The following is a 22533-nucleotide window of genomic DNA, read 5'->3' on the forward strand; positions in this document are numbered from 1 at the left end:
TTCAACCTGAGGCCTATGTGGGTTATGAATGCCTTATGAACCTTTCTTCGATGCCAGTCCATCAGGACACTATGAGGTCTACCTGTGTCGATTCTAAGCTTCCTGGACCAACCGGAAGTGGTTAAAATCACCCTAAAAGTGTATATCCATACCCTGCCTGCAGTTTGATAGACATAGTGCATTCAACCCTGTGTAAATCAGTCAGTTATTAACGTAAAGACTTAAAACTCAGGATTCTGTAAAAGCATACCCCAATGAGAATATGTGTTGACTTATAGCTTCCTGTGCCAACCGGAAGTGCCATAATTGGTGTCTCAGGGGCTGTTTCGAAGGGTTAAAAAGTCAGATCTGTCCAAAACTTCATATGTGTGATTAGGCAACCCCCATGAACTGTAAATCAGTCATTTTTTCTCATAAAATTTCAAAGGAAAACTAAATCACACAGACACACAACATGGAAGGGGGGACACATTGGGGTGCGTAGAGACATACACTCCCTGCATTAGTTAACCTTGTTGGAACTTTTAAAGAACCGTCAGACCTAGCGTTCCGAAACTTTAGAATCCTGTTCTAGACCTCAGGTCGATAGTGTGTGGTGAGTTACGTAGCTCTAGACGGTTCTCGGACCGAGAACAGCCTCGTACATTTGCAATGACTTCAATTCATTTTTGCATCACGAAAATGACGACATTTAGAAATGTCCCAGAGTCGCAAGACTTGGTGCATTGCGACCGTCTCGGCCCATATAGACAGACCCAAACGTTTCTGTACGATAGCTCATTCAAGGACCCCGTAGCAAGTCATGTAAAAAAGTGGATTTTCAGCACCAATTAGGCTTTTACTCGGACACCAAATGACCTATCGAGCCGAAACTTGGGATTCGGGGTCGCCTTAGCTAGGCCTACACATAACATAAGAAATGGACCCGCAGCTAGAACGTAACTACATGTTTTATGTTTTTTTTATGGTTTGAACCGAAGGCGTTGTGAATTTTGGGCCAGCTCTGAAGTATGTGATAGTTGGCTACTAAACGAGTTGGGAAAAGTGGGTTTGGTGTCAGTTTGGTGTCAGAATGATATCTAATTGACTGATGGACGGTGACTTGCTGGTGACTCTTGTCCATTTGCAATATGTTGAAACAGTGAGGTACCATCACCAAAGTGACATTCTGAAATCAACCCTAACGAGCGATTGAGATGAACCAGAATCACTGCCCAGCCATCCCGAGTTCATCGGGCCAGTCAATTTGGCATTCTTGCAGGATTTTTATAGCATGCCAAATTCGTGATGGTAAATGCCCATTGAACCATATTGCAAATGCACGTGCACTGGCAATATGATTCAACAGTGAAAAAACACCAAATGGACATGATGAAATCAACACAACGAGTGATGGAAAGGAACAACTATCACTGCCAGGCCATCCTGTGTTCCCATAGCGGCATTAATTTCAGAATGACCGGTAAATGCATTGACAACCATATTTTTATTTTTGAGTTACCAGGTGCCTATTTTCAATCACCAGTTGCACAACAATGCGTATCCATCAGAATATTTTAAACAGTCCATAAAGCACTCAGGACGGCCCCCATGGATAGAGGGCCGTAGTAGGGTACTCCCATAGCGGGCATGGGCAAGAGGAGTCCCGGAAAATGCATTGACAACCATATTTTTTATTTTTGGGTTACCAGGTGCCTATTTTCAATCACCAGTTGCACAACAATGCACGTGCATTTGCAATATGATTCTATTGTGAAAAAACATCAACAAATGGACATGATGAAATCAACACAACGAGTGATGGAAAGTAACAACTATCACTGCCCGGTCATCCCGTGTTCATCAGGCCAGTCAATTTTGCAATTCTGCATGATTTTAGAGCATGACAAATTCGTGATGGTAAATGCCCATTGAAACATATTGCAAATGCACGTGCATTTGCAATATGATTCTATAGTGAAAAAAACAGAGTTCATCAGGCCAGTCAATGTGTGTGTGCCTCTTTGTGTGTGTGTGTGTGAGAGAGCTTTTCTTTGACATTTGTTGGTAGAAATGACTGACTTATAGTTCATGGGGGTTGCCTAATCACACACATGAAGTTTTGAAAAGATCTGACCTTTTTAACCCTTGGAAACAGCCACTATGACACCATTTAAGTTACTTCCGGTTGGCACAGGAAGCTATAAATAAACTCATATCCTGATTGGGGTATGCCTTTCCAGAATCCTGCGTTTTAAGTCTTTACGTTAAGAACTGAGTTATTTACGGAGGGTTTAGTGAGTGTGTGTTATTTCAGAAAATCATAGAAAATCACAGAAATCTCGCAGAGCTCCTCAGCACACTTTAAAAAGATTTGTATGAACACCCTGCAACTGGATTTGTAACTGTTGAAAAAAAACACCTATCTTTGAACATCACCAATCTGTCATTGTACGATTTCTCTTAAATGACGATAGATAAATGGCTGGTTCTTTTTTTGACACCGGAGGCTCCTTGACTTTGACGTGAAGTGGAAAAATAATTTCTCTATTTTCATTTTGGACCTTTAATCCCAGAGAAATGGCCATAACTCAAAAACCGTTGAGGCCTAGACGCCATCTTGTTCGGGGCCAACTGCCCATTATGCCAAACCTACGCTCACCAAGTTTCGGCTTCGAAATATTTTCCGTTTTCGAGATAAGGCCCCGTCGTGATTCGTGATGTTTTGTCCAATTGCAATATGATTGCTTATGCCCTCTTGTGGGATTATCCGGGACAGCGGAAAAATGACCAAAATTTGATTATTTTATAAAACGGAAACCGAATGTCTGACAAAGTTCATTTGTTGACTTCCTGGTAGGTCCGGCCCTGCCGATCGGCCCGACGCCGTCCGCGAATTTTACAAACGTTTTCGGACGTCTAGTAAATGACCGTACATTTGCAATATGGACTTTCTCACTAACCATACAGCAAATGTCAAAATGTTCACCTAATAAGGTATGTTGGTGCCACGTTAAGTCACTGAGCTCTTCAGTATGGCCATTCTACTGCCTTCGTTTGTCCTATGGAGATTGCATGGCTGTGTGCTCGATTTTATACACCTGTCAGCAATGGGTGAGGCTGAAATAGTCAAAGGGTGGTGTCCATGAACTTTTGTGTATATATACACTACTCGTCAAAAGTTTTAGAACACCTACTCATTGAAGAGTTTTTCTTTATTTTTACTATTTTCTACATTGTAGAATAATAGTGAAGACATCAAAACTATAAAATGGCATTTTCTCAACCAGCAGCATACCACCCTGCATACCGCTGCTGGCTTGCTTCTGAAGCTAAGCAGGGTTGGTCCTGGTCAGTTCCTTGATGGGAGACCAGATGCTGCTGGAAGTGGTGTTGGAGGGCCAGTAGGAGGTGCTCTTTCCTCTGGTCTAAAAAAATATCCTAATACCCCAGGGCAGTGTAGGGTGCTGTCTTTCGGATGTCCTGACTCTCTGAGGTCATTAAAGATCCCGTGGCACTTATCTTAAGAGTAGGGGTGTTAACCCCGGTGTCCTGGCAAAATTCACAATCTGGCCCTCAAACCATCACGGTCACCAATAATCCCCAGTTTACAATTGGCTCATTCATCCCCCTCCTCTCCCCTGTAACTATTTCCCCAGGTTGTTGCTGCAAATGAGAACGTGTTCTCAGTCAACTTACTTGGTAAAATAATGGATAAATAAACCAGCTTCATGAGGTTGTCTACTGGAATGCATTTCAATTAACAGGTGTGCCTTGTTAAAAGTTATTTTGTGAAATTTATATCCTCAATGCATTTGAGCCAAGGTAGGGGGGTTAAACAGAAGGTAGCACTATTTGGTAAAAGACCAAGTTCATATTATGGCAAGGACAGCTCAAATAAGCAAAGAGAAACTACAGTGCATCATTACTTTAAGACATGAAGGTCAAGTCAATAAGGAACATTTCAGTCGCAAAAACCATCAAGCGATATGATGAAACTGGCTCCTATGAGGACCGCCACAGGAAAGGAAGACCCAGAGTTACTTCTGCTGCAGAGGATAAGTTTATTAGAGTTACCAGCCCCGGCAATGACCCAACACACCTCCAGGCTGTGTGAGGGCTATTTGACCAAGAAGGAGAGTGATGGAGTGCTGCATCAGATGACTTGGCCTCCACAATCCCCCGACCTCAACCCAATTGAGATAGTTTGTGGTAAGTCAGACCGCAGATGGAAGAAAAGCAGCCAACAAGTGCTCAGCATACGTGGGAACTCCTTTAAGACTGTTGGAAATGCATTCCAGGTGAAGCTGGTTTAGAGAATGCCAAGAGTGTGCAAAGCTGTCATCGAGGCAAAGGGTGGCTACTTTGAAGAATCTAAAATATATTTTGAGTTGTTTAACACTTGTTTGGTTACTACATGATTCCATATGTGTTCTTTCATAGTTTTAATGTCTCTACTATAATTCTACAATGTTGAAAATAGTAAAAATAAAGAAAAAACCTTGTTCTAAAACTTTTGACCGGTAGTGTATATTCCGGACTCTGACACTGCTTGTTTTGTATATATTTCTTTATTTCAATTTTGGGGATTTGTGTGTATTGTTAGGTGTACTGTTGGAGCTTGAAACATAATAGTTTCGATGCACGTGCGATAACATCTGAAAAATGTGTATACGACCAAATAAAATTAGATTTCAAGACTAAAAGTGTAAACGGTTAATCTTATTTTCACTATCTTTGTTGTTTCCCCACGCAGGTCCAGAGTGGGACAACCAATCTCCTGGATGTCAGAAGTTCCACTTCATGCCTCGCTTTGTCCGCTTCTTACCTGGTGAGACTGTCCTTTCTTCAGAAAACTCTCTCTCTCTCTGCTGGAGAATGTTGGTACTGCATGCTGTTTGTACTTTGTGTGCATGAGTGTATGTGTGTGTGTACACATGAGTTGTCCTCTTAATGTGTTGAGATTCAGATCTATGGATTTTCCGTGTATCTGTCCATGCGAACATTTTGTAAATTGAGATCAATCAGTTTTGCATGAGTGTCTAGACCTGATTGCGTATTTGACCGTATGTGTGTGTGTGTCTTGTATGTTCTCTGTGTTTCTGTCTGTCACTCTTGTTTCTCTGTGTGTATGTGTTTCTGAATGTGTGTTTGTCTGTGTATCTCATGATCTCTGTGTTTGTCCCTCCCTGTCAGACGGTGGTAAGGAGGTGCTCTCCATGCACCAGGTTCTCCTCTACCTCCTGCGGAGCTCCAAGCCTCTGGTCCCGGAGGAGGAGATAGCTGACATGCTGCAGTGGGAGGAACTGAAGTGGCAGAAGTACGCAGAGGAGTGCAAGGGCATGATCGTCACCAACCCTGGCATGGTGAGAGAGAGGATAAGAGCACTTTCATGGACTGTATTCAAAATGGCACCCTATTCCATAAAGTGCAACAGGATCCATAGGGTGTGTGCCTGTGATTGATAGAGTGCTAGATTGGCAGGGTTTGCACTTTTGAGTGCACATTTCCATTAATTCACATGCTCCTTTTTGTAACATAACACAACAATGTACTTACCAAAGTCTGATAGGATCTGAGTCTGTGTGTCAAGCGTCTCCGAGTAGGAGTGCTGGTGTAGGATCAGTTTAGCTTTTTAGACCATAATAAATACGATTTGTATGGACAGATCCTAGATCATTACTCTGAGACACTTTATCTATATGTTCCCTGGTCTCATAGTCTTTGTGTTGTTGTTTCAGAAGCCTAGCTCTGTGCGTATTGACCAGCTGGACAGAGAGCAGTTCAATCCAGAGGTCATCACCTTCCCCATCATCGTCCACTTCGGGATCCGGCCCGCCCAGCTCAGCTACGCTGGAGACCCCCAGTAAGATCCTCCCTGTAACCCGCAAACCCCAACCCCACCCCCTCACCATCCAGGATCTCTTCCCACCACCTATTGCCCAGCTCCGCTACGCCAGAGCCCCCCCCCCCCCTCCCCGTAACTCGCCAACCACCCAGGACCTATACTACACTCCCCCCTGCCTCTGATCCTCCCCGCCCACAAACACTACTGTATACTCCCCCTCCCTCAAGACTCACTCCTTTCCCTCCCTTCTCCCCCGTTCCCCACACTGCTTATTCAAAGCATCTCTCACAGGACGGTTGATGGTGGCACTCTTCTGTGTTGAGAGGGGGAATGTCGGAGAGCGAGTGGGAGAGAAAGATTGGCGTGACATTTTCAAATGCGTTGTCACGGGGTCCTAAGGTTCCACCGGGCGCTGTCGCCGTGGGAACGGCACGGTTTGTCTCGTGAATAGTAATGACACACACATACAGAGAGGAGTAGAGGGAATACTGTACTGTGCCTGTGCATAATTACCAAAAGCTTACTGTATATTAAATTATCCTCTGCTATCGTCTCCGAAGTGTAGAGAAAGCAACAATAACAACCAAAACAAAGCGCCAATCACAAGTGACACTCTTCGACTAGTTTCTCTTTTTTGTCTGTGTCTCTTATCTGCGTCCTGTGATAGGGTTCCTGTCAGATACTGTTTGAGATCGAGCTACTTTTTTCAACATTCTGTTAAATATCGCGCAACATTTCAACGTCCTGCTACTCATGCCAGGAATATAGTATATGCATATGATTAGTATGTGTGCATAGAAAACACTCTGAAGTTTCTAGAACTGGTTCAATGGTGTCCGTGGCTATAACAGAACGAGTTCCGTAGTCAAAATCACAAGAAAACCTGGTCACTAAATCGAAGAAGAAAAAATCAATCCGCCAGTGTTTGTATTGTCTATGGCTTTCCATAAATGATGGAACTGTGTTTTCAATTCCTACAGATTCCACATGATGTTGCCAGTGTTGTGATTTCCAGGCACATTTATTCTTGGTCAGACCACTGATTACCACATCCGGTCTTCATGTGTGCATCACAAAAATATCTCGACTGGAAATTGCACCTCGTTTTCTTTACTTCTAGTTATTGAATACAGATCGCTCCATGATCAATTTGATTGTTTATTAACGTTTACTAATACCTAAACTTGGATTACAGAAGTAGGTTGAAGTGTTTTGTCAAAGTTTATAGGCAACTTTATGAATTTTAAAAAATTACGTCGCGTTGGGAAACGTGCATTTTTCCATGGATTTCACGGTGTTCATAAATAGACAATTTGGGTATACATGGACCGATTTTAATTAAAAAAAAGACCCAATTGTGATGTTTATGGGACATATAGGAGTGCCAACAAAGAATCTCGTCAAAGGTAATGAATGTTTTATATTTTATTTCTGCGTTTTTGGTAGTGCCGGCTACGCTAATTTGTTGGATTACCTCCCCTTTCTGTGTGTCAGGGAGCTGCATGCTATCAGATAATAGCTTGTCATGCTTTCGCCGAAAAACATTTTACAAATCTGACATGTTAGCTATATTCACAATGAGTGTGGCTTGATTTGAGTACCCTGGATGTGAATTTTAATGAAAGTTTGAGTTTTAACGAGTACAATTAGTTGGCGCTCTGGAATTTCCTCTCATTTGGTTCCTGTACAGGAACCAACTCCTGAAGAAGTTTTAAGAAGATTAGGGGCCCATCCCGAATGGCACCCTATTCACTTTATAGTGCATTACTTTTGACTTGAGCCCTGGTCAAAAGTAGTGCACTATGAAGGGAATAGATGCCGGGATAGGGATAGAAGGCTTTGTAGGTAAACAGTAGAGATCTTCTCATTATGAATCCCTGTCAGTATTGTGTATCTGCTCAGGTCTGTGTCATTTGAGTGATGTTAGTCACCTTTTCATAATGTTAGGGATGTCCGACCTTCAGTCGTTCTCTGTGCTCTCTTGCTGTGGTCACACACGCGCGCACACTCCTCTCAAACCTCGAAGCCGCAGACGACAAATTTATGGGCGGATGGGGACATCATTAACGACAGTTGGCTTTAATTGCATTGATGGCAATGCCACAGAGAGGAGAGTGAGTGGGGGAGAGAGGAAAAGAGAGGACACGGCTGCATATCTTAAGCTGTCCCTTCCTGTTTCCTTGCCTTAGAAAATAATGTTTTGGGTCGTTCTCTCCACAGTATCTCTATGGAGGGACTGATAGAGGGAGTGAAAGAAAAAGAGAGCGAAAGAGGAGTTAGAAGCAGAAGGTGGGGAACGAGTGTAAACGAGAGCGCGACGGCAGGCATGCAGCATATGTTAATGAAAGAGTTTGTGGCAGACACACACACCAGCCTGTGGCACCCTGAGAGCACAGAGTGGATCTTCTGAAAGGTCATGTGAGCGGTTTGGGGAGGGAGGCCTCCTAGGCTGCAGCTTCACCCTGCCCTCCTCTTCTCTGCCGCGGCCCCCGGCTGCCGACCGTACAAACACACGCCGTTAGGCCGGTGGTGAGCCGGTAATCACGGCGGTAAAGCCGACTCTGCCTCAGTCTCCCTCTACACCGTTCACTAATGAAGTCGGCGTATTAAAACTCCCTAATTATAATTCCCCTCATCTCCAGTCCTCTCTACTGCATGTTTCTCTCTCTCTCTCTCTCCCTCTCTCCCTCCAGCCGGCCGCTACTCATATAATTGAATAATTTCGGCTATAAATGAGGAAAGAGCCTTAATGGAGAGAAGCGGTCAGAGATGGGCAGAGTCACAGTTCGTCTCGTTACTAGAGTCAGTCCATCTGAGGAGGTTTTTCAATGGTCCATCATTATCACCTATCCCACAACGTTGTCCTTTTCAAAAGCAAACTAAGACCAAAACCTAATATAATAGATTGTTATTGTGGCATGTGGAGAAACTTCCCTTCTCTTGCCACACACACACATGTAACTGCAGCACTTTACAGAAGAGTGAACAGTGAGTGTCTTACAACTAGTCTTACAACAACCAACCAGCACTTATAAACTGTTTTATCTATAATGCCTGGGTGGGTTAAAGTGGCCTCACCGGCCTCTCTGGTCTGAAACAGGAGACTCACAGAAGAGCCATCCCAGTCCACAACACACACACACACACACAGTGCAGACTAATGGAGTAATGTCTGGAGGCTACTGTTAAATTATGTTTAATAATGGTCGGTGCTGTTGAAATATTGATGTGTTGTTCTGAGCCTCAGCTTGACTTCTGCCCCCCCCAGGTACCAGAAGCTGTGGAAGAGCTATGTGAAACTACGCCACCTGCTGGCTAACAGCCCCAAGGTCAAGCAGATAGACAAGCAGAAGCTAACACAGAGGGAGGTGGGTACCACACACTACAGTACATCTCCCTGGCCTCATTATAATTAAGTATGACTCATGCCAGCTTCATGCAATTGTAATTTCACAGGAGCGTGATGCTGAAACGTGTGCTAGTGTAATTACTAGAACCATCTAACACCAGATTGTAGCCGTGTGCTGCAGTGCTGAGATCCTGATCTCTTGATGCCCCATTCACTGCATGGGTCCCAAATGGCAAAACTATTCCCTAAATAGTGTATGACTTTTGACCAGTGCCATATGGGCCTTGGTGATATCTAGCGTAGAGGTTGACCGATTAATCGGAATGGCTGATTTAATTAGGGCCGATTTCAAGTTTTCACAACAATCGGGAATCAGCATTTTTGGACACCGATCATAGCCGATTACATTGCACTCCACGAAGAGACTGCATGGCAGGCTGTTATGTGAGTGCAGCAAGGAGCCAAGGTAAGGTGCTAGCTAGCATTAAACATATCTTGTAAAAAAAAATCAATATTAACATAATCACTAGTTAATTACTCATGGTTGATGATATTACTAGTTTATCTAGCTTGTCCTGTGTTGAATATAATCGATGCGGTGCCTATCATAATTTGAGCCAGGCGGCCCAAACTGCTGATTATCAGCAGTTTGTGCCGCCTGGCTCGTTGCGAACTGTGTGAAGACCATTTCTTCCTAACAAAGACAGCCAACTTTGCCAAACGGGGGATGATTTAACAAAAGCGCATTTGCGAAAAAAGCATAATCGTTGCACGAATGTACCCAACCATAAACATCAATGCCTTTCTTAAAATCAATACACAGTACTATATGATTTTAAACCTGCATATTTAGTTAAAGGAAATTCATGTTAGCAGGCAATATTAAACTAGGAGAATTGTGTCACTTCTCTTGCATTCATTTCACGCAGAGTCAGGGTATATGCAACAGTTTGGGCTGCATGGCTCGTTGCAAACTAATTTGCCAGAATTTTACGAAATGACACAACATTGAAGGTTGTGCAATGTAACAGGAATATTTAGAGTTATGGATGCAACCCATTAGATAAAATACGGAACGGTTCCGTATTTCACTGAAAGAATATATATATATATTTTTTTTTCTATATGATAGTGTCCGGATTTGACCATATTAATGACCCAATGCATCATATTTCTGTGTGTTATTATGTTATAATTAAGTCTATGATTTGATATTTGATAGAGCAGTCTGACTGAGCGGGAGTAGGCAGCAGCAGGCTCATAAGCATTCATTCAAACAGCACTTTCGTGCGTTTGCCAGCAGCTCTTCGCAATGCTTCAAGCATTGCGCTGTTTATGACTTCAAGCCTATCAACTCCCAACATTAGGCTGGTGTAACCGATGTGAAACGGCTAGCTAGTTAGCAGGGTGCACTCTAATTGCGTTTCAAACGTCACTCGCTCTGAGACTTGGAGTGGTTGTTCCCCTTGCTCTGCAAGGGCCGCGGATTTTGTGGAGCATTGGGTAACGCTGCTTCAAGGGTGGCTGTTGTCGATGTGTTCCTGGTTCGAGCCAGGAAGAGGCGAGGAGAGGGACGGAAGCTATACTGTTACACTGGCAATACTAAAGTGCCTATAAGAACATCCAATAGTCAAAGGTATATGAAATACAAATGGTATAGAGAGAAATAGTCCTATAATTCCTATAATAACCTCAACCTAAAACCTCTTACCTGGGAATATTGAAGACTCATGTTAAAAGGAACCACCAGCTTTCATATGTTCTGAGCAAGGAACATAAACGTTAGCTTTTTTTTACATGGCACATATTGGACTTTTACTTTCTTCTCCAACACTTTGTTTTTGCATTATTTAAAACAAATTGAACATGTTTCATTATTTATTTGATGCATTATATTAAGTTAAAATATGTGTTCATTCAGTATTGTTGTAATTGTCATTATTACAAATAAAACATATATTTTTTTTAATCGGCCGATTAATCGTTATCGGCTTTTTTTGGTCCTCCAATAATCAGTATCGGCGTTGAAAAATCATAATCGGTCGACCTCTAATCTAGTGCTCTGTGGAGGGAATAGGTTGCCATTAAGGCTTTAACCACTGTCTATAGCTTCATTTCATCTACAGTATATGTATTTTGTCTCCGCTTGCTCCTATTGCCTTTGTTGAGCTATGTGTTATTTTCTAAAGTAGTAGCTGTCGAGGCTGGTGAAGCTCCAGCTCAGACTGTGTGTCTGTGTGTGTGTCTGTGTCTTAAGCGCACAGTCAATTATCCTGTTTTCAAGGTAGCACTGGCTAGGGGCTTCGGCAGTGTCGCTTACAGTTACTGATATTCCCACTGTCAACCTATAGAGCAATTAGTTCACCACACACACACACCAGGCCATCCCATCTCCAAGGGTCCGCTATTTCAGCGAGTCTTCACCCACCCATGACAATACAGCAACACTTCTATTATCCCCAACCCCCTGGGAACTTCATTAGGGGTGTGAGTGTTCGTGTATCACTTGTTCATCCACAGTTCTGGTACACGTTCATCTGTTTCTTTTGTGCTGAATAGTGTAAAATGAACGCTGCGACCAAACCAGAGCCCTTAAATTTGGGAAAGAAGCTTTTCATCTCAACAGAGAAGAGAAGTTGGTTGGTGCTCTAGATGGGTGACTGCCTGTATGGCCCTTTCTCACTGTAATGTATGCATTCCAAAGGGCGCCCTATTTCCTACATGGTGCACTTCTTTTGACCAGAGACCCCAATTGCACCCTATTCCCTATGAAGTGCACTACTTTTGACCATAGCCATATGCATTGCACTACTCAGGGAATAGGGTGCCCGAGGAGCCCTGTTAAAAAAGTAGTGCACTATATAAGAAATAGGTGTCTTTGGGATGCACTGCAGGGTCAGTTCTGCTGTGTTGGGGCCTTTTGCCCCAGAGAGAACCCCTGAGGGTGCCTCTGTCTGCTCCTAGAGACAGACGTGTTGCACACCAGTTGGAGGATCCAGGGCCCCTGGCCGGCCGCTTTGATATGCTTTAAACGTAGCTGCCTGTCACACACACACACACACACACACACACACACACACACACACACACACACACACACACACACACTATTATTGTTATTTTAATACCTATTTTCTGTCTATTTTCTGTGGCCCAAATCAACAACTTCTATTGGAATTTGAAAGTATTTTCAAATCGTTTCCTATAAATAGCCTAGTATTTGAAAGTGTTTTCAAATTCTAATTTAAAATGACAGGCAGTTATGGGACTGCAAGTTGCCTTGTGGTTAGAGCGTTGGGCCAGTAACCGAAAGGTTGCTGGATCGAATCCCCGAGCTGACACGGTAAAAATATGTTGTTCTGCCCCTGAACAAGGCAGTTCCTAGGCCGTCATTGTAAATAAGAAGGTTAAATAAAATTTTAAATTAAAAAAATTAATGGGGCTAAATAAAGGTAAAAAAATACAAAATTGTAGTGTATTTGGGTCCATGTATTTGTTGGGTCCATGTATTTGAGTATTTTCAAATACTTTCCAAGTGTAGTTAAGTACATGTCTTTTCAAATAAAAAATATCTAAATACTTACTTCCATGTCCTTTATAATGTAATTAAAATATCCTAAATAGTATTGGAATCCAGGGGGGTACTAAGCACCCCTTTAGGTTATTTATTAAAATATCGAATTTGGCCTTTACTACTACATAGAAACCCATTGAATAACACATTCATAAATGGCAAAAAAAGACAGTCGAAAAGTAAGTCATAAGAAAAAAGGTTAGAAAGTGTCTGCCCTATATCTTGGAGATGTAAGAAAGCTCAGTAAATATTTTTGTTTTTGACACGGCGAACACCAACATGTTCCTGAGAGTCTCCCCTTTCCATGGAGTGGTTATAATCAATTGTAGGCCTAGCAGTTTGTATACTGCAGACGTTCTTGTGAGAAGACCGATTTTGGGGTTGTCTCATGGTCTGACACACCACTGTAGCTCGGCCACTTTCCACCGCAAGTGCGGGAGGCCGCCATGGGTGGATGCGGTGGATTGAGACAACCTGATTTCTCTAGTTCAAACTGTCAGATTTTGATGGGGATTTTTTTTATTATGTTACTTAGGTTGACGCACCGGTGTGTCAGTGGACTCTTCAGGGTTAACTAGGTATCCAATTCAAAACCTATCTTTTACCCACAATGCCATACAAATGCCATACACAGTTGATTATTAACTTGTTTGAATGATTAATTTAAACAATTCTTTTTGACGACACAATATTCACTTCGTCGTTGTATTCGTAGGGATTCTTTTCAATCCGAGTGAATCGAATTGTGTGAATCCAAATAATAATTTGTGAAACATTGATTTGAGGAAAATTCAATTATTTGGCTTCAAAACGTAGGTATCTACGATAAATATGACTCACAATTCTCTTGCTACACTCACCCTAGTTAGATAACCTATGGCAGCAACACGTTAGTCTAACTAGCTCGAGTCCAGCAAGTGAATTGGGATATTTCTAATCAATGCAAAATGTAATTAAAATGATGGAATTAAGTTGGCTAAAGGAGAAGGTGCTACAAGGATCAGAGACTTTTGTTTCATATGAATGTAGTTGTAGACAAGGGCAGGGAGCTCAGCAAAAGGGTCTTAGCCTTGCTACTTTGGCAAGCTAGCTACGATTTGATGCCGTTAAGACGGGCACTTCCAGATGGTACGATAGATAACTTATGGCAGTTACAAGTTTGTCTAACTAGTTAGTCGTTTTGGCTACTTTCTCGCTCTCTCTCTTGCCCCTCCTCCACCCTTCTGCTTTACAATTCGTGTAAATGATTCCATTGACGTAAAACCATGTATTTCGACTATCCAGATATCTGAAAAAAATGTTATAAGATTCTTTGAATAATGAAATAATTTCAAATACTCATTCACTGACAGATACTCTATCCCGTTGTCCACTGATGGATGGCAGTGTGTTTGACCGTGTTCCCTTTGATGCGCAGGTCAAAGTGGGATGGTATTTCTTAATGTTTTTGTTGTTCTTTCCTTGCCGTCAACAGAAAATCCTGCCATTGCCATTTGACTGTATCATGGGTAACTTCGGCACTGTGACAGAGATCCAAGTAACTGCAAAAATAAAGGGAACACTTGAGTAGATGAGGGATACAAAGTATATTAAAATTATGTGCTTTTACGCAGGTGTGGTTCCTGAGTTAATTAAGCCATTAAGGTATACAAATGGCCTGTTGCCCATTATTTTGCTGCCTTGGCAAGATCACAGCGACTTTGAAAGAGGGGTCTCAAAGGGGGTTTAAAGGGTGCGTCTGTTCCCAGATCTCAACCCAATTGAACAGTTATAGGAGATTCTGGAGCAGCACCTGAGACGGCGCACGTTTGTCTTCATGCATCATCACCAAAACGCCAAATGACGGAATCTCTTCCACACTACAATTTTAGAATCTGTTCCAAGGTGTAATGAAGCTGTTCTGGCTCGTGGTGGCCCAATGCCCTATTAAGACACTTTATGTTGGTGTTTCCTTTATTTTGGCTGCTACCTGTACCATCCGTCCCCATTTTGACGATGGCCCATGGGAAAGGGGGATACCTAGTCAGTTGTCCAACTGAAATGTGTCTTCCGCATTTAACCCAACCCCTCTGAATCAGAGAGGTGCGGGGGGCTGCCTTAATCGACATCCACGTCTTCGGCGCCAGGTGAACAGTCGGTTAACTGCCTTGCTCAGGGGCAGAACGACAAATTTTTACCTTGTCAGCTCGGAGATTCAATCCAACAACCTTCCGGTTACTAGCCCAACGGTACCACCAGAGAAGACCGATGTGCTGATACACATGTTCCCAGTCCTATTTCTGATTCGTAGACATACTCTCTCAGCCCAGACCATGGCCCGTATCCACAAAGAATCTCAGGAAAGGTCCTAGGAATCCTGTTAAAATCTGTTTTAAGACACTAAAAAACTCCCAGTGTAGGTTTTAGAATGATAAGACACTGTCCAAGCTCTGAGCCAGGAGTCAAATCAACTCATAAATGTTTCTCGGCTGGTTATCACAACAGTTTGTGGTACCGCAAAGGAAAGATAGAGATGACACTCATTGGCATTGTTGCAAGTGATGGGGAATAACTAATCGCAATGAGGCATCACCAGTCACCAGATGTGAGCTCTATATTATGTGAACTAAACATACAAATGAAGAAACTGTTTAAAATGTATTATTTAAGAAAAAAATACTTTAATACATGTAATTTTGTCCTTGGAACATTTTTTATTGAAATACTGTAGAATTCCTATGGCGGACTGCTCCTACTGGGGAGTGCCAATAAAGCCTCTCAATGGTCAGTACATAGCATCAGCATTCCAGAGTTTATATACATTATTGGTTTTAAAGGTATGTAATTTTCGTCGAACACAATCAAAGTTGGCATAAGCCCAAGATTCCTTTAATTGCCCAACTTTATTTTTTATTTTATTTTATTTTTTTAAATAATGTGGCGCTCCAAAGGGATAACTTTAAATGAAACCAATAGACAAATAAATAAACATTGTTTTGTATTATTTATTTACCTACATCATGTTAAGTATTTAGGCATATCGTGAAATCATTGTGTAAAGCGCGAGAGATACATGTCGGTCTAGATTATTTCTGGATCACTCATATAGAAATATCAAAACATTATTTTAACAACTCCAAAGCAATTTTATGTGTGTGCAGCTACCACTGACTCACTGCATTTTTGTGTCCTAAATACCTGTCGACTGGGTGTGTGACCAAAGAGTAAAATGTCTCTTTTTTTTTTATTAGCACTTACGACCAATTTTCTACTCTGAGACACTTTGTGGATACTGGCCCAATGTTGTGTCCTAAATGGCACCCTATTCCCTATTGTACTGGTTAAAAGTCATGCGCTATGTAAGAAAAAAGTAGTGGTGAAAAGTAGTACCATTTTGGTACTTGAATGTCTCTGGTGCAGACCTCGCCTCTCTGTGTTGTCTGCTCTTCTGCAGGCGCTGACACTGTGTACACTTTAGCCCTAGAACCAGGGATTTTGGGGTTTCTAGACAACCAAGTGTGTGTCTGTGAATGCACTGTGTGTGTGTTGGAGCCAGTGCTAGCTGCAGGTCCAGTTTCCACCTCTCTCGCACACATGCCCACACATGTTGGAGCACTACCTGGAGAGAGGGGAGGAAGGAAAGATTGCTGCATGTGTGTTCTTTATACCTGTTTGAGTGTGTCTGGTATATTGCAACTCTCTCTCTGTTTCTGTCTCTCTGGCTCTCTGTGTGTGTGTGTTCCTGAATGTTTAACTGTGTGTGGTGTAATCTCCCGTGGGCAGATTCTGCGAGTCGACTGAAAAATCTGCTGTGTCTGAGCGGGATGCATGAGATAACGAACAGCATTAGTTCTGGTTTTGGGGTTTTCATCATTGGTTATTTGGACATATCAGGATTGAGCGAAGGCGGTGCTTAAACTAGTTTGTCTTGAGTGTTTTGCTCATGTGCACACTCTGGTGTGGGGGGGCAGCACTGACCCAGTGGATCAATAATGTATGTGTGTTTGTCAGGAAGCTCCGATCTGACACACACACTAGGCTTAATAATGTACGGGTGTTGTTTTATCAGGAAGCCCTACAGAAGATCCGCCAGAAGAACACCATGCGCCGGGAGGTGACCGTGGAGCTCAGCAGCCAGGGCTTCTGGAAGACTGGCATCCGCTCTGACCTCTGTCAGGTAGGCAGGCAAGATGCTTTGCTGCCCCACACGCACACAGTGTACACTGTACTCTCAGAGACACAGCAAACCTATGCACAGATCCATGCACAGATGCACAAACATGGATGCACACTCACACACAGATACACACCTGACCACCTGTTTGGTTATTCTAGCATCATACCATCACGTCAGCCACGCATAGCAAACAAAGGCACATGGCGAGCAGTTTCTTGGCACTGACGGCACATCAGCTCTCTCATTCTCACACACACCTGCCCCCACACAGACACAATCCCTCCTACCCCTACACTCATACACACGCCCCTACACACACCTGCCCCCACACAGACACAATCACTCCTACCCCTAAACACACACACACCTGCCCCCACACACACAATCACTCCTGCCTCCACACAGACACTATCACTCCTACGCCTACACACACACACTCCTACACCCCTCCCCATCGTCTCCTACTGAGTACCCAGTGAGTAAATTGGTCTGGGAGTGGACCCATGCTAATGTTATCTCAGCCACTCGAGCAGTAGCCTAATTTGAGCGAGTCTGATGGGTTGAGACACTGAGACACGGTCTTGCTTTGTTAATTGGGTGGTTAACAAGGCCTTAGAGTGGTGTAGATGTGGGCGGTGGGTAGGCAGTCGAGGGCCAGGGGTGGGCTGACTGATCAGCTCTGGGGCTGTGTGGGTTAGTGGTTAGCACAGAGAGAGAGAGAGATAAAGACACACAGGAAGAGAGAGAGAGAGAGAGAGAGAGAGAGAGAGAGAGAGAAAGATGGAGCAGAGGGAAAAAAGAGAGAGAGCGAGCGACGCAGCTCATTTGACTGACCTGTAGGAGCCCCGGGCTCCCCTGGTAACACTAATTAAAACATGCAGCGCAGCCTGCTTTTACGCGGTGGTGCCGGGTTAATGGGTGTTCCACCGCTACACAACGCTCCCCCACTGTTCTCCTAGTACGGACTGATGAGACTCCCGCTAATGATAGCTCATATTGGTTACTCTTTTCCTCTCATTTACTCGCAGTCTCTCCCTCACCTCTCTCTTTCTCGCTCGCTCACTCCTCTCTGTCTTTGTCTTTTATTTGTTTTCTTTGACACTGGCTATGTTTCTGCACAGGTAGGTTTGTGTCACCAGGTCCTGATTCGTCCGTGTCAACATTTGAATTTCCCCCACAACTCTTAATTTCTCCTCACGGCGAAGAACACATGCACACTGATTGGACTCGTGATTATTTCATCTCCCTCTCTGTCGAAGCGCCACTTAATAATGACTGGCTGATTTGATTATGCCATGTTCTCTCTCCCTCTTACCGTCTCTCTCCACCTCTTTCTCACTTTGTCCACTTATCTCTCTCTCCTCTCTCCTCTCTCTCTTTCTCATCCCCCCGCAGCATGCTATGATGTTGCCAGTGTTGACCCACCACATCCGCTACCACCAGTGTCTGAAGCACCTGGACGACCTGATTGGCTACGTCTTCAAGGAGCGCTGTCTGTTACAGGTGAGAGAAACACACGCACACAGCCAGTGTAGTTCCATCAGGGCTGGAGCCTTCCAGAGCTCTCAGCATTAGCCTCAGTGCTTCCTCCAGCACTATTGGAGAGCTGTCATACAGAGACTGATACATTAGAAAGTAATGTGTTGTATTCGTGCTTAAAGAAAGGGGGATGGCTGACTTGTTGCCTCACGATCATACACTCAAAGCCCTCTTACCCTTTCGTTCAAAGACAAAGATCCCACTAATTTACCATGCCTGCTTCTTTTGACCTGCTTTTTTGTATGTCTGAAAGGGGTAGGGGGTAACAAACATGGCAAATTAAAAGACACCTAAAGACCTCGTCATGATTTCTGCACTTTCACGGACCCTGTAACACCTCCCTAATTTAGATGTGTGTTATTGTTATCATTGTTATCATTATTCTTAAATAGAAAGCCCTGGCTGATGGTAGAGGCCTTACACACTAGTAACACCACTAGTCCATTCCTTCATTTCCCTCTATTGTCCTGCAGGGGAGCTCTAGATTACAAGATCGTTTTCGGTTAAAGATGTAGTGACGGTTGAAGACATGCAAGCATCGTCGAGGATCTCCTGCCTGCCCCCTCGTCTTCTGTTCTTTAAACAACCATCTCCACCGCTGTTTTGTCACCCCTGCTCTACATTCTCTTCTCTTCTACCACCCCCACCGCTCCTCTCTTCCCTCACCCACCTCCCCCTTCTCCCCAGGAACAGAGTAGGCCCGAAGGGCCTCAATAATTAAACTGTAAAACTCTACCACAGCCCCATCTCAGATGTCATCTCTCTCTCTCTCTCTGTGTGTGTGCGTGTGCGTGTGTGTGTGTGTACATAGAGGCACCAAAGTGGATCATGTTTTCGTATGTCTAATTTCCAAAATAATTAATGTAGTCTAATTTATGCTCCAATTCCTTTCATTTTTAAATTTATTTTGTCTCTGAGACAATGATTGATCTTGCAGAAAGGGTGTCTTTGCATTGATCAAGACAACATGTTGCTGCTTATACATTTTTTATGTATTCATACAACAAAATGTGTCTGTCAAGTTTCAAACTGCATCCTAAATGGGACCTTATTCCCCTTAGGCCCTGGTCAAATGTAGTGCACTATATAAGGGGATAGGGTTCCATTTGAGACACATATAGACTTTCCGCCTAAGTTATCAAATGTATTTATAAAGCCCTTTTTCCATCAGCACATGTCAGAGTGCTTATAAAAAAACATCCTTAAACCTCAAACAGCAAGCGATGCAGATGTAGAAGCACGGGGGCTAGGAAAAACTCCCCACAAAGGCAGGAACCTAGGAAGAAACCTAGAGAGGATCCAGGCTCTGAGGGGTGGTCAGTCCTCTTCTGCCTGTGCCGGTTGGAGATTATAAGAGCCATTATGGCAAAGACAGTGCAACTTTGTATTTGTAGGCAACTCTGTTCTGAAGTTGTCATGGTCACATAGAGACGGATAACCCACAAAGTTTATAGCGGAGATCTTCTGTGTATAAAGTGACGTGGGAGGGCAAAAAAGCATCTAACGACGCATTTAGCTGTTTAACAAGTGGTCTGAGGCAGCCGTTAGATTCCGAGTGTTTTCAAGTGTAACGTTAACTCTGAGGAGGAGGATTAAGTGTACTGTCTTTGCCACTTGATGGTTGCATCCCAAAAGGCACCATTTTCTCTGTACAGTGCACTTCTTTTGACCAGGGCTCATAGAGTGCCATTCGGGACACAGCCGATGTGTCTGACATTTCTCGGTTTGACCAACAGGGATCATTTAGAATTCCAAGTATTTTTGTGTCAACCTTTCAGACAAGAGGACAGAGTTGTGCTAGACTTCTACTAGTGCAAGGTCAAATAGTTCTGAACTGTTGAACGCAGTTCTGTTTCTTTTAGTTACAACAAAAATTGATTTGTTTCTGTTCAAGGATACAACCCTGGTGGCGTCTGGACTGATGATATTGAAACCCCCTCTGTTAACTTTTTACATGTATCTCATTGGAGCTTGAAATTGATTTTAAGTTGGAAACCCGAGCAGTCCTTTGAGAGGAGAGATGAGTTAGTGTTTTTGCTGATAGAAGCTACATTCTGATAATGTTAGATTGATAAATGCTCGGCACGTCTTACTGAGAGTATTATATATTCTCTTTTCCCTGTTTCTCCTTGGTTGACGATGTTCGGATTAGACAGACGCCCTGCTTTCCAAACAAAGCACAGTGGTGGGGAATATGTGTCGATCTTCCAGTGTGCTAACTGGCTTTATTTGTTCCAAAATATTTGTTTTATGTATACTTCTTTCCATTTGATTCATATTTTTGGGATGCTAATTCCGATTAGTACATACTGTAGCTCAATTTATCTATTCAGATGGTGACACATACGGTCCTAGAAGAGTCACCATCAGCAGATTCTGACTGCTTCTTCTCCCTCTCTCTACAGTTGGCCATGACTCACCCCAGCCACCACCTGAACTTTGGCATGAACCCGGACCACGCCCGTAACTCCCTGTCCAACTGCGGCATCCGCCAGCCCAAGTATGGGGACAGAAAGGTCCACCACATGTACATGAGGAAGAAGGGTGAGTACCTACGGTAGAATACAAACGTGCACACACAAACACGCACACATCATCAATATTGATTGATGGATGTTTCTGTTGTCTATGCTGACGAACCAACCTCTGTCTAATTGGTCAGGAATCAACACCTTGATCAACATCATGTCTCGTCTTGGACAAGATGATCCCTCCCCCTCCAGGTAGGCCCTACTTCCATAAGGAGGTCTAAGCAATGTCCCCAACTTCTGATGCAGGGGTTATTCTTATTCCAATCCATTATTTAATATACACTACCGGTCAAAAGTTTTAGAACACCTAATTATTCAAGTCTTTATTTTTTTTTTATTACTATTTTCAACACTATGAAATAACACACATGGAATTATGTCGTGACCAAAAAAGTGTTCAACTAATCAAAATGTATTTTATATTGGGGATTCTTCAAATAGCCACCATTTGCATTGATGACAGCTTTACACACTCTTGGCATTCTCTCAACCAGCTTCACTTGGAATGCTTTTCCAACAGTCTTGAAGGAGTTCCCACATATGCTGAGTACTTGTTGGCTGCTTATGGCGGTTGGAAGCAAAAATCTCCAATTTGGACTCCAAACCAAAGGACAAATTTCCACCCGTCTAATGTTCTTTGGTGTCCTTTAGTAGTGGTTTCTTTGCAACAATTCGACCATGAAGGCCTGATTCACGCAGTGTCCTCTGAACAGTTGATGTTGAGATGTCTGTTACTTGAACTCTTGTGAAGCATTTATTTGGGCTACAATTTCTGAGGCTGGTAACTCTAATGAACTTATCCTCTGCAGCAGAGGTAACTCTGGGTCTTCCATTCCTGTGGCGGTCCTCATGAGAGCCAGTTTCATCAGAGCGCTTGGTTTCTTTCAAAGTACTTGACATTTTCCGTATTGACTGACCTTCATATGTCTTAAAGTAATGATGTACTGTCATTTCTCTTTGCTTATTTGAGCTGTTCTTGCCGTAATATGGACTTGGTCTTTTACCAAATGCTATCTTCTGTCTACCCCCCTTCCCTGTCACAACACAACTGATTGGCTCAAACTCATTAAGAAGGAAGGAAATTCCACAAATAACCTTTTTAACAAGGCAGACCTGTTCATTGAAATGCATTCCAGGTGACTACCTCATGGAGCTGGTTGAGCGAATGCCAAGAGGGTTTCTATTTGAAGAATCTCAACTATAAAATACATTTTGATTTGTTTAACACTTTTTTGATTACTACAGGGGTTCATCCTTTTGAAAGTTGCAACGTTCTGCGGCACAGTTTGCATGGTGCCACAGAATTCTGACACATTATTTAAGTGTCAACAACTGGTACCATTAATGCTAGTTTGACCACCAGATGGCATCTTTGAGAAGCATTTGATATCCTTAAATAGTGGCTGTACTAGAGAATTTAAAACCTTTTTTTGTAAGAACATAGTAAATTGGACACAATTGTACATTTTAAGAAATTTAGCTTAATTAATTTGAATAATATTATGATTTTTTTTATTCCAAGAAAAACTATAAACCCTCTTCGTTTCCATTAGGATG

General features: G+C 43.0%; 1 protein-coding gene across 1 annotated transcript in view; it reads left to right on the top strand.

The window, feature by feature from the left end:
• The window catches only part of LOC135522617 (ribonuclease 3-like), a 149657-nt gene that overhangs the window by 11449 nt on the left and 115675 nt on the right, over positions 1–22533 (top strand). The window contains 8 exon segments of the mRNA XM_064949054.1: positions 4736–4810; positions 5176–5345; positions 5721–5845; positions 9096–9195; positions 16799–16906; positions 18302–18409; positions 20851–20989; positions 21108–21168. Of these exon segments, the coding sequence (XP_064805126.1) occupies positions 4736–4810; positions 5176–5345; positions 5721–5845; positions 9096–9195; positions 16799–16906; positions 18302–18409; positions 20851–20989; positions 21108–21168 (886 nt within the window).

This window comes from Oncorhynchus masou, chromosome 30 (genome assembly GCF_036934945.1).
Source record: "Oncorhynchus masou masou isolate Uvic2021 chromosome 30, UVic_Omas_1.1, whole genome shotgun sequence".
Taxonomy (NCBI): domain Eukaryota; kingdom Metazoa; phylum Chordata; class Actinopteri; order Salmoniformes; family Salmonidae; genus Oncorhynchus; species Oncorhynchus masou.